The sequence below is a fragment of the Oncorhynchus clarkii genome, chromosome 13 (genome assembly GCF_045791955.1).
Source record: "Oncorhynchus clarkii lewisi isolate Uvic-CL-2024 chromosome 13, UVic_Ocla_1.0, whole genome shotgun sequence".
Taxonomy (NCBI): Eukaryota; Metazoa; Chordata; class Actinopteri; order Salmoniformes; family Salmonidae; genus Oncorhynchus; species Oncorhynchus clarkii.
In genome coordinates this window covers 47,614,018-47,626,088 of record NC_092159.1, presented here as the reverse complement: position 1 = coordinate 47,626,088, position 12,071 = coordinate 47,614,018, and the positions used below count along the sequence as shown (strand labels likewise).

Below are 12,071 nucleotides of genomic sequence, written 5' to 3'. Positions count from 1 at the left end.
GATAGCAAAGAACTGTAGAGCTGCTGGTTGTGGTGAGATGAGTGAGAGGTGGGATCTATTGCACCTAGAGCCATGGAGAAGGCAACACTACTCTCCGTCCCAACAGAACTCACTCTGAGATCTGCACCATCTAAATGCAGCCTTACACCCACTCTGGCAACCTACTCACGAATTGTCTGTGGGTATTTAGGCACCACTCCATGAACTAAATGAGTCCAAGCCAACAGTGCCTGCAGAGAAATCACCAACTCTGAAAGAAGTCATTAGAACATTCTCTTCCATTTGGCTTTGTGAAATTGACCAAAAAAGATAGATGACAGCTTTACACTCAATTGCTTTTCTAAATCTACAGACTTGTGCATGTCTCAAGACGTAACCTGACTCTTAAACTTGTTTTAGAGTTGTACCAGAATGTTTCAATTGTCTTTTTTATTAATCAACACTTGTATGTACAAATATACTAATGTATGAGACATGGAAAATATTACATCTAGTAGTGCATCTACTGTACAAATATCCCAACTGCATTATGATCAAAGTATTTCACAGAACATTACATTCCATACAGTATCTGCATGTCACTTGAAGCAATGCAGATATGAGCAACTATAGCATTGCAATACAATTATTAGGGATTTCATTTTGAATCCCCTCATTTCTGTGTTCCTGATAACTCCACCCCCCTAACATTCCTGTTGTTGGACCCAATGTAGTCCATAAAGACTATTGTAAAACGTTCACCTTATAGCAGCGTCATCACTATCAGGGAACAGTACAATCATGCATTTCCCTGAGATGCATTATGTCAGCCATTTTGTGGGTTTGGCGACCGGGTATTCTAATAATTTCAGAATTGCCAATGCACTGAGCCTCTGGTCAGAGCAGCAGGTAGGGAGTCTCATTTTTCTCACTTTAACATTGTCCAGTTCCGTGAAGCATTCCGCCATGTGCTATAATGATACCAGCAGTGATCTTTTGTACAGCTGCTCCTCTACCCCATGGCGACCGACCCTACTGGTACCTCTGTGTCACCCACAGTGACCTCCAGCAGGGCCATCCTCCTCAGTGTCCCTCCCACCTATAGAAATGGCCCCTGGGATGGCCAAAGCTGAGGGAAGGGTGGCAGGTCATCTTCCCCCAGGTGCTGGTCACAGTCATAAGCAGTCCCTGCACAGCGCCACCTGGCCTTTACGGTAGTCCCTGCAGGGACAGAGGCGGTGGTACTTGTTGTTGGCCCCGGCACAGCTGAACAGCAGAGGGTCTTTCTGGAGGCCACACTCACTACTCTCCACTGAGAAGGCTGGGAAGATGTGGTTGATCTCAGCCTCCACCCCATCACACTGCACCTCCAGCCTGGGTGGAGACACCAGAGAAACATTTCTTTATATATCATTATTCATATTAAGTCATGTGATTTACATTATAATCAATACTTTAAAAAAAAGGCTTCATAAATGGCTATCAATATCATTACACCAAAGCACATTGGGTAGTGCATTAGAATGAGGGAGGATATTCAGAAGAATTTAAGATGTTTGTTTCCTCAGTGATCGTGCCGTATATAACAGAATCTGCTAAATTACAAGATGTAATGTTGTGTAACAGATGGTGATGCCATCACATGGTGGTGGAGGAGGGAGGCAGCAGCAGCAGCTCACCCGCTGAAGGCCTCTTTGATATTGATGAAGCGGTAGAAGGCGGGCTCACAGATCAGGCCTGTGCTCTGGCACGCATCTATACATGACTGGCCCTCCAGGGAGGCCAGCAGCCTCAGGGCGCTAAGTGGGGGCCAGGAGGGGGGAGTGCTGATGTTGGAGGCCCAGGCCAGGGCACTGGAGTTGGGCAGCAGGACAAAGGGGCTGGGGGGGCTGCCTGGCCAACTGCTGGAGCTATTCGCTGAGGGAAATGGAGCTTCGGGTGCACAGAATTCCTGCCGAGTACAATACAACAGAATAACTACACAATCTGGCTATTGTGTAGTTAGTTAATCTGGCTATTCAGCATTACCTTCATCGGTCAATTCTACTGTAGCCTACATTCAGCATTGAAGTGGCAGTTAGCCTCGTGGTTAGAGCGTTGAGCCAGTAACAAAAAGGTCGGAACAAAAATACCCAAGCCGACAAGGTGAAAAATCTGTCGGCGCCGTTGAGCAAGGCTTAACCCTAATTTGCTCCAGGTGGGCTGTACTAATATGGCTGACCCTGTAAAACAACACATTTCACTGCACCTGTGTGTGACAGTATACATTTTTTATTTTATTAATTCAGCTGTGAACTATACTGTCATTCATTAGTTATACATTCTGATGGGTTCTGATTTAGACAGAATAATAAAAGCGGCATCACCATAGCTCTTATGACATACACATTGCCTTCCAGCCTCCTGGAATAATATAATACAGTACGAGTCAAAGTTTGGACACAACTACTCATTCAAGGGTTTCTTTATTTTTACTATTTTCTACACAAGTAAAATAATAGTGAAGACATCAAAACCAGGAAATAACACACATGGAATCATGCAGTAAACAAATCAAAATATATTTTATATTTGATTCTTCAAAGTAGCCACCTTGACAGCTTTGAACACTATTGGCATTCTCTCAAACCAGCTCATGAGGTAGTCACCTGGAATACATTTCAATTAACAGGTGTGCGTTGTTAATTTGTGGAATTTCTTTCCTTCTTAATGCGTTTGAGTCAATCAGTTGTGTTGTGACAAGGTAGGAGTGGTATACAGAAGATAGCCCTATTTGGTGCAAGAACAGCTCAAATAAGCAAAGAGAAATGACAGTTCATCATTACTTTAAGACATGAAGGTCAGTCAATACGTAAAAATAATTACTTTTAAAGTTTCTTCAAGTGCAGTCACAAAAAACATCAAGCGCTATGAGGAAACTGGCTCTCATGAGGACTGCCACAGGAAAGGAAGACCCAGAGTTACCTTTGCTGCAGAGGATAAGTTCATTAGAGTTAACTGCACCTCAGATTGCAGCCCAAATAAATGCTTCAGCATTCAAGTAACAGACACATCAACATCAACTGTTCAGAGGAGACTGGGTGAATCAGGCCATTGTCGAATTGCTGCAAAGAAAACACTACTAAAGGACACCAATAAGAAAAAGCGGCTTGCTTTGGCCAAGAAACACGATCAATGGACATTAGACTGGTGCAAATCTGGCATTTGGTCTGATGAGTCTAAATTTGCGATTTTTGTTTCCAGCCGCCATGTCTTTGTGAGACACAGAGTAGGTGAACGGATGATCTCTGCATGTGTGGTTTCCCCCGTGAAGCATGGAAGAGGAGGTGTGATTGTGTGGGGGTGCTTTGCTGGTGACACGGTCTGTGATTTATTTGGAATTCAAGGCACACTTAACCAGCATGGCTACCACAGCATTCTGCAGCGATATGCCATCCCATTTGGTTTGCGTTGAGGGGGACTATCATTTGTTTTTCAACAGGACAATGACCCAAGACACCTCCAGGCTGTGTAAGGGCTGTTTGACTAAGAAGGTGAGTGATGGAGTGCTGCATCAGATGACCTGGCTTCCACAATCACCCAACTTCCACCCAATTGGGATGAGTTAGACCAAAATGTGAAAGAAAAGTAGCCAACAAGTGCTCAGCATATGTGAGAACTCCAAGACTGTTGGAAAAGCATTCCAGGTGAAGCTGGTTGAGAGAATGCCAAGAGTATGCAAAGCTGTCATCAAGAATCTAAAATATATTTTGATTTGATTAACACTTTTTGGTTTGCAACGTGATCCTATATGTTATTTCATTATTTTCTACATTGTAAAAACTAAGAAAAACCCATGAATGAGTAGGTGTGTCAGAACTTTTGACTGGTACTGTATATACACACATACCGGTATACATAATTTTGATAGCAGGACACTGTAAAGTCCATTATCCCTCTGAAGAGTATGAATCCGAAGCAACCTGCCTACACATAGTTTGAAGAACAACATAGCTACTGTAGTAGGTAGAAGCTGTGTGCTGGAAACCCTAGGTAGAGCATGGGTGAAATAGGCAATGTGGTGCTCATGGGCTGTTCAACATCTCAACCACTATTTGTATCAGTTTGAATCATTTTCAATGGGGGCTTTTATTTTGAAGATGAACCGCAAATTCCACTATTGTGGCTAGCCTCACACAGGTGTGCGCGACAGCGCGACAGTTGTGTTGAGTACCTCCAATCAAGTTGATTTGCGAATTTTCATTGAGATTGGTGTCATATTGGCTTAGATATGATGGTAGGAAGATATGAATTTAACACAATGTCTATAATAGAGTTATGCCACCAATAATCAAATGAGTTTCAGGCAGGAATCAACCCTGGGAGAGCACCTCCCCCAGTCGGTCCTATTCATAAGGAACAGGTAATAATATTTCTGCGACATCTTCCTCTGACCCCCAGTCCGGTTTATTAAACAGGCTCCCAGCGCCCTACTGCAATAACCAGGCCTCCTCCTCACCACAGCCCCCCAGCCCTGGGCTACTGCTCAACAGGAAAACAGGGCGAGCTGTCACCCACCTCATCCGAAGTCTGTGTGTGTGTGTGTGTGTGTGTGTGTCATGAGAAAGCAGTATACAAATTCGAAATAAAGAATCCGTGAGGATCATAGGGGTCAGTGCTGCCCACGGAGGAGGATAGAAGGGTTGTTGCTGATTGGGAGTCTGGTCTCGTACATGCCAGGCGGGCAGTCTCAGTCAGTCACAGCCCACTGAGCACACTACTCTGTGTGTGATGGGCAGATGGGGGAGTGGATCAGAGCTGGGCATAGGCCACCCTATTTCCCCTTTTCTCCCACTGCCACGGCCTTAACCAGACTGGCAGACAGGCCCCTCGGTATCTCGGCATGATGAACGTACTGGAGCATGACAATGTGTATAATTGTGCAAAGAAATATAGTGTGTGTGTGTGTGGTTGTGGACGTGTTTAACCACAAGAATAGTAAACAAACAAACATTTGACCAAATGGGGACATTTTGTTTAAGCCCACAGGGTCAAATGCTATTTCTATGTGGTTTAGGGTTATGTTTAGAACTAGTGTTAGAATTAGGTTCAGGGTTAGGGAAAATAAGATTTTTAATGGACTGAATTGTGTGTCCCCCACATGGTTAGTTAAACAGCACTGTGTGTGTGTTTAAAGTAGCTCTTTTATTTGTATACAGTACAGTGTGACTTCATCTTGCCTGTGTATAAATAAATGTGGATGAGGTTGGCCGGTGTATGCAACACAAACCCACCTGGTTCTGGATGTAAGCATGCACTCTCTCCAGCATCCCCTCACAGGTGTACTCATAGGGCAGATATGGCTCCACCTGCAGAAAGGGAATCACACACCATCGGCTTTAGACCTCCAACACCACAGCCATAATAGTACTGCAACGGTTTACCGTTAATCAAAGCTGACGTATTCATTAAGGTCCCTGTGAACGGCTTCATTATGAGATGCTTCATATTATAACCAATGACCTCATACATCACAGGTGACAGCCTTTGACTTGATTTCATTACTCTATTAACATGGACTACATCAATATGACAAACAATGGATTAAGCTGACAATCGACCACAGGTTATGTACGAGCTGCTAAACCGAATGTCTGAATCTTTTTAACAACTCACTGGGAGGATGTGATGACCATCCCACTTTTGAAAATTACCAGATGATGTGAAAACTTTCTCCAGAGCTGGCACATTTCATAGAGTTACAGGTGAGAACGTATGTTACATACACGACAGGTGCTGTGACACTGCAGTGAAAACAGCACAGAGAAGGCATCTCTTTTCAATGCAGCAGCAAACACACGTTAGTCATCAGTGTCAAAGGATGAAGTCTGCAGGTCAATGCTTTCTATTTTTGCTGTTAGCCAAAGCCTATTTGGGTTAGATTACATAAATAAGTATGATACATGGAGGAGTAGGAAATGTTCAATCAGTGTGATGGTACTGTAGTCCCATTCCACATCACCTAACCTAAGATGTCTGTGCCATTTAAAAGAGATCTCATTGTTTACCATCAGGCCTCTCAGAGGCACTTGGGCTTTTAAACTGATAAATGGTTCCTTTTTAGCATTCACTTCCTTTTAGCTCTCACTTACTCGTTTATTTCATCTGAGTTTAATGAAATGTATCTGGCACGTCATCAGCTATTCCAGAATGCAATTTGCCTTTTGGGCATCTTTATATAATGGAAAGAAAGGAACAGGAAAAAACAGCTCTCCATGGAGTCTGAATTGAATTCAGCTTTAGAATACATGAACATCTTTAAACCGACCGCATTTACTGCATACATACTCATCATATCTGACCAGTATACCGGATTACAATATCACCAGTGGTGTAAAGTACTTAAGTAAAAATACTAGAAAGTACTACTTAAGTCGTTTTTTGTGGGGTATCTGTACTTTAATTGACTATTTATATTTTTGACAACTTTTACTTCACTACTTTCCTAAAGAAAATAATGTACTTTTTACTCCATACATTTTCCCTGACACCCAGAAGTACGAGTTACATTTCGAATGCTTAGCAGGTCAGAAAGATTTGCCAATTCACACACATCATGAGAACAACCCTGGTTATCCCTACTGCTTCTGCCTCACTAAACACAAATTCTTTGTTAATTAATTATTTCTAAGTGTTGAGGTGTGCCCCTGGCTATCTGTAAAATAATAAAACAAGAAAATTATGCCATCTGGTTTGCTTAACATAAGGAATGTGAAATTATTTATAAGTATAATTCATACTTTTACTGGGTGACTTTCACTTTTACTAGAGTCATTTTCTATTAAAGTATCTTTATTTTTACTCAAGTATGACAATTGGGTACTTTTTACACCAGTGAATACCACAGGGATTAGTATTGTTGTTCACCCACATTGGATCAAAGAGGGGACATGTTTTTCTTCACCTTCAGTGTGTACTGTATAGTACGGTGCATTTGGAAAGTATTCAGACCCCTTGACTTTTTCCTCATTGTGTTACAGCCTTATTCTAAAATGTATTACATTGATTTCCCCTAATCTATCTAAACACAATACCACATAATGACAAATCAAAAACAGATTTTTAGACATTTTTGCAAATGTATACACTTTTGGGGGGAAATATCACATTTACATAAGTATTCAGACCCTTTTTTACCTAGTCATTTGTTTAAGCACCTTTGGCAGTGATTACAGCCTTCAGTTTTTTTGGGTATGATGATATAAGCTTGGCACACAAGTATTTGGGGAGTTCCTACCACTCTTCTCTGCAGATCCTCTCAAGCTCTGTCAGGATGGATGGGGAGCGTCGCTGCACAGCTATTTTCAGGTCTCTCCAGATATGTTTGATCGGGTTCATGTCCAGGCTCTGGCTGGGCCACTCAAGGACATTCAGAGATGTGTCCCGAAGCCACTCCTGCGTTGTCTTGGCTGTGTGCTTTGGGTCATTGTCCTGTTGGATGGTGAACCTTCGTCCCCAGTCTGAAGGTCCTGAGGGCTTTGGAGCAGGTTTTCATCAAGGATCGCTCTGTACTTTGCTCCATTCATCTTTCCCTCGATCCTGACTAGTCTCCCAGTCCCTGCTGCTGAAAAACATCCCCACAGCATGATGCTGCCACCACCATGCTTCACCGTAGGGATGGTGCCAGGTTTCCTCCAGACGTGACGCTTGGAATTCAGGCCAAAGAGTTCTATATTGGTTTCATCAGACCAGAGAATCTTGTTTCTCATGGTCTGAGAGTCCTTTGGGTGCCTTTTGGCAAACTCTAAGTGGGCTGTCATGTGCCTTTTACTGAGGAGTGGCTTCCGTCTGGCCACTCTACCACAAAGGCCTGATTGGTGGAACGCTCCAGAGATGGTTGGCCACTGTGTTCTTGGGGACCTTCAATGCTACATAATTTTTTGGTATCCTTCCCCAGATCTGTGCCTCAACACAATCCTGTCTCGGAGCTCTACGGACAATTCCTTCGACCTCATGGCTTGATCTTTGCTCTGACATGCACTGTTAACTGTGGGACCTTACTGTATATAAACAGGTTTGTGCCTTTCCAAATCATGTCCAATCAATTGCATTTACCACAGGTGGACTCCAATCAAGTTGTAGAAACATCTCAAGTATGATCAATGGAAACAGGATGCACCTGAGCTCAATTTCGAGTCTCATAGCAAAGGGTCTGAATACTTATGTAAAATGTGATATGTTTTTATTTGTAATTAACTTGCTAACATAAAAACCTGTTTTCACTTTGTCATTATGGGGTATTGTGTGTACATTGATGAGGAAACTAATTTATTTAATACAACCCTCCATACATTTTAGAATAAGGCTGTAATGTAACAAAAAGTGGAAAAAGTCAAGGGGTCTGGGGCCTCCCGAGTGGTGCAAAGGTCTAAAGCACTGCATCGCAGCACTTGAGGCGTCACTACAGACCCAGGTTCGATCCTAGGCTGTATCAAAACCAGCCGTGAACGGGAGTCCCATAGGGCGGCGCACAATTGGCCCAGCGTCGTCCAGGTTAGGGGAGGGTTTGGCCAGGGGGTGCTTTACTTTGCTCATTGCACTCTACTGACTTCTTGTGGCGGGCCAGGTACCTACAGCCTGACCTCGGTCATCAGTTGAACGGTGTTTCCTCCAACACATTGGTGTGGATGGCGTCCGGGTTAAGTGGGCGGGTGTTAAGGAGTGTGGTTTGGTGGGTCATGATTCGCCTCTCCTGAGCTCGTTGAGGAGTTGCAGCGATGAGACAAGATCGTAATGGGATATGACAAAAAAAGTGGGGTAAAAAAATAAATATTACATACATGTAAAGGGGTCTAAATACTTTCTGAATGCACTGTATATCAACATAATGAGAAGTGCTTGTGTCCTGTATTATTTAGTTGTTTTGTTTTCCTCCTGCCCCTCTCCTCCACTCCTAACCCATTACATGCACGTGTTCTACCACAGCATTACGTCAAGTAGATGCTCCGTTTTGGTTCCCTCAGTAGCAAGTCTGGGCTATATTTAACCTGCCATTATTCCCCGCGTGGTGGGGGATCGATTGGACGTACCTTGCATGTTGGCCTGGTGACAGATTGAGCACAGCATGATAGATTAATATCATCTCCAGTAGACAATGGTTAGTGCCTGGAGAAGACAGTATGGGCCCTCTGGAAGACTGCCATGCTAACCCAGGTGTCTGCTGCCCAGTTTACCTACTAAGCAACTCCATCTCTGAGGCAATTAGGACTTAAGTCCTTGGAAGGAGCCAGCTATGCAGTTTGCAGTTACACTGGATCCTGTGATTAACAGCTCAATTAGCAATGTGAGAGAGAAGTGGGTCACAACTGGAAATACAGTCTGTGGGAGAGGAGATTATATACCTCCACGGCACCATTAATCATATACGTAGGTAATGTTAATACTCAAGACTTTCTTTAACATGAGATGCAGTGAAGATAATACATCTGAAAGGTCATTTGAAATCATGTGGTCCTCTGTAGCCAGGATAGTGGGTTTGATTACCGGGACCATCCATACTTAAAATGTATGCACACATGACTGACTGTACGTCGCTTTGGATAAAAGTGTCTGCTAAATGGCATATATTATATTATCATCTCAAGTGAACATACTAACCTTGGTCTTCATGATGTCCTGTATGGCAGACTCAAACTCTTGGGAGTTGTTGAAATCCACCGTGATGACATGTGGCCTGCCTATATACTGCTCAGCATAGGGATGCTGTGAGGAAACCTGATGGAGGAATTAACACCATACTATATCAGTCAATACAGTCTCCATCCAGACAATACATGGACACAGCCACGAGCAGAGAAGCACACGAGTCAGGTTGAGGCCTACCTTGCACTAATTCACTGACTAACATTCATTTTCTCGACAGTTGTCTCTGACACCACAGAGACAACCCGCTCACCTGTCTGGAAGTGGGCTTCCCTCTGAAGAACTCATGGTTGAGGGAACTGTGGGACGGCTTAAACTTGGGCTGCAGGAAGATGCAGCCGTTGGCTATGGCCTCTAAAGGGGCTGGCCCTTCGTATGGGAAGCCAAACCCAATGAAGAGCTTGTTTGAGAGAGGAAAAGAAAAAGATGAACTAAACTGCTGCTGTTTACTGGCAACTTGTACTTGAAGTATATTATATAAAAAGGTATTGAAACCCTCCATACCTTGGCCTTTCTGAGCAGCTGCTGCAGCTCTTGTTGGGGCAGCAGGCCGTGGTTTTTGACAAAAGCAGGCACCTCTGGAGGGCGCTGTGTCTCATAATAGACAGTCCCATGGATATCCATGTAGCGGTGCAGAATGGCCAGGAACCTTTCCTTACCCTATGAGTCAATGGAACAAATGGTTAGGACGGACTGGCAACACAGTATAATCTATATATCCACCCCAAATATGCAGAATGTAACTCCTTTTTTGAACCAATTCTGTATGAGTTCAAAGTTCTTCTCAAACATAAAGTTATGTTCAGTGTGTTGGTTGCAGGCATAACCAAGACAGGGGCAAACATGTTATTCATGTCATTGGCTGTCAGCCTCTTCCACTTAGAGATTCTTCCATATTATCTGTGTCACCCTCCTGGGACTGAAGAGCAAGGGAGAATGTGCTCAACCTGTGAAGACTACAGTAGCATGAGGGTCATCTCTCAGAAGAGTTAAGAGAAGAGTTGACTGATAGGCCTCTCACTCTGGAGAGCTTCTGATTGGTGCAGGGCAGTGTGGACAGAAGCTTGTATGACTGACTGTTACTAGGATTAGTGGGGTGGCTACTGGGGCCTCTGGTGCATACAGACTGGCATAGCCAATTAGAGGGGTGATTTTATTTCCTACACCAAGCAACAGCAGCACCAGGGGCAAATGACACGAGAATGGCCATAGAGTGTGAAGAGAAAGCATGGGTTTCACCTTGGCTACAGCAGCACACTGGTCACTGATCATAGAGATGTATTGGGTGAGCATTATTTACATATAGTGGTGAGAATGTTGTATGCTTCAAATCTTCAGTGGCATACTTAGCCTAACATAGAACATTTGTACTGAACACAATAGAAATAAATATGCATGAGCTGTCCCTCTGTAGACTAAGAACCCTTCTACCAACAGTTGTAAATAGAACCACTGATGTCATTGCAGATGCTCCATATAAAAGAGCACACAAAGTAAAACTATCATTAGTGGAGAGCTGACATTCTGAGTATTGATTAAAACTCCACCTTTTGTATTTTCCTAAACCTGTTATAGGGCAGCAGTTTATTGATCTGACAGGGGGTGACAGAAGATGCAGATAGACCAGGATGAACGCAACCCTCAGGCCTTTTTATAAAAACTCCAGTATCTTTATGGTAGATAAAGATGATTCACCTGAAACATCTTTCTGTGTCTGATAAGCTAAAGCTGCTGACTCATTCCAAAATAATTGTAGTTAACTGTCTGGCACATTTAATGGAACATTAATGCATTCATTGTGCATGAACAGGATCAATCTCTATAAAAGGAATCTGCAGAGAAACCAAACACCAGGGACAGTCTGTACTACGGCTCAATGTAAAACAAAGTTTCAGAGGGTGTTCAAAACATCAATCATTGACAGGAAGTGCAGGTATCCTTACTTGGAGCTGGAGATGATCCATCAACATGGCATGAGAGCAGAATAGGAGGAAACCACGTGGGAAGGAAGAAAGACAAGAGAGAGTGAGTGGGAGAGATAAAATGATAGTCATTTTGTCTCCTTGTGGACATACAGCTGTAGTACAACACATAGCTGACAAGCATGTGAACCGGAGAGCTGAGGATGATGCCAGAAGCAGTGAGGGGTAGTCAGTGTCGAGGGAGAGCCAGACACAGATGGCATTCACACTCAGAAATATTATACCTTAAACTGTTCAGAGTGAGGGGGAATTCAATAAGCGTAGAGGGAGAGAACAAATGCAGCTGATTCGACCACGGGGAGGCGGCCAGACACATCAATAAGTGATGCCTTTTTCCTGTAGCTTGGAGGGAGAATTTACGCTAAACAAAAACAATTGCCACTTCCACAACACTCACACCTCTCTGGGCGTACATACATATACCTAGCA

The 12,071-nt window shown here is 43.5% G+C and overlaps 1 protein-coding gene across 1 annotated transcript in view; it reads right to left on the bottom strand.

Annotated features, from left to right (window-relative positions):
* Positions 1-566: 566 nt before the first annotated feature.
* LOC139424002 (alpha-1,6-mannosylglycoprotein 6-beta-N-acetylglucosaminyltransferase B-like) overlaps positions 567-12,071 on the bottom strand; it is a 68,127-nt gene continuing 56,622 nt past the window's right edge. The window contains exons 12-17 of the mRNA XM_071175676.1: positions 10,165-10,320; positions 9,914-10,060; positions 9,616-9,732; positions 5,253-5,327; positions 1,659-1,930; positions 567-1,353 (exon numbers count right to left, since the gene is read on the bottom strand). Of these exons, the coding sequence (XP_071031777.1) occupies positions 1,155-1,353; positions 1,659-1,930; positions 5,253-5,327; positions 9,616-9,732; positions 9,914-10,060; positions 10,165-10,320 (966 nt within the window). The 3' untranslated portion in view covers positions 567-1,154. The remainder of the gene's footprint in view (positions 1,354-1,658; positions 1,931-5,252; positions 5,328-9,615; positions 9,733-9,913; positions 10,061-10,164; positions 10,321-12,071) is intronic.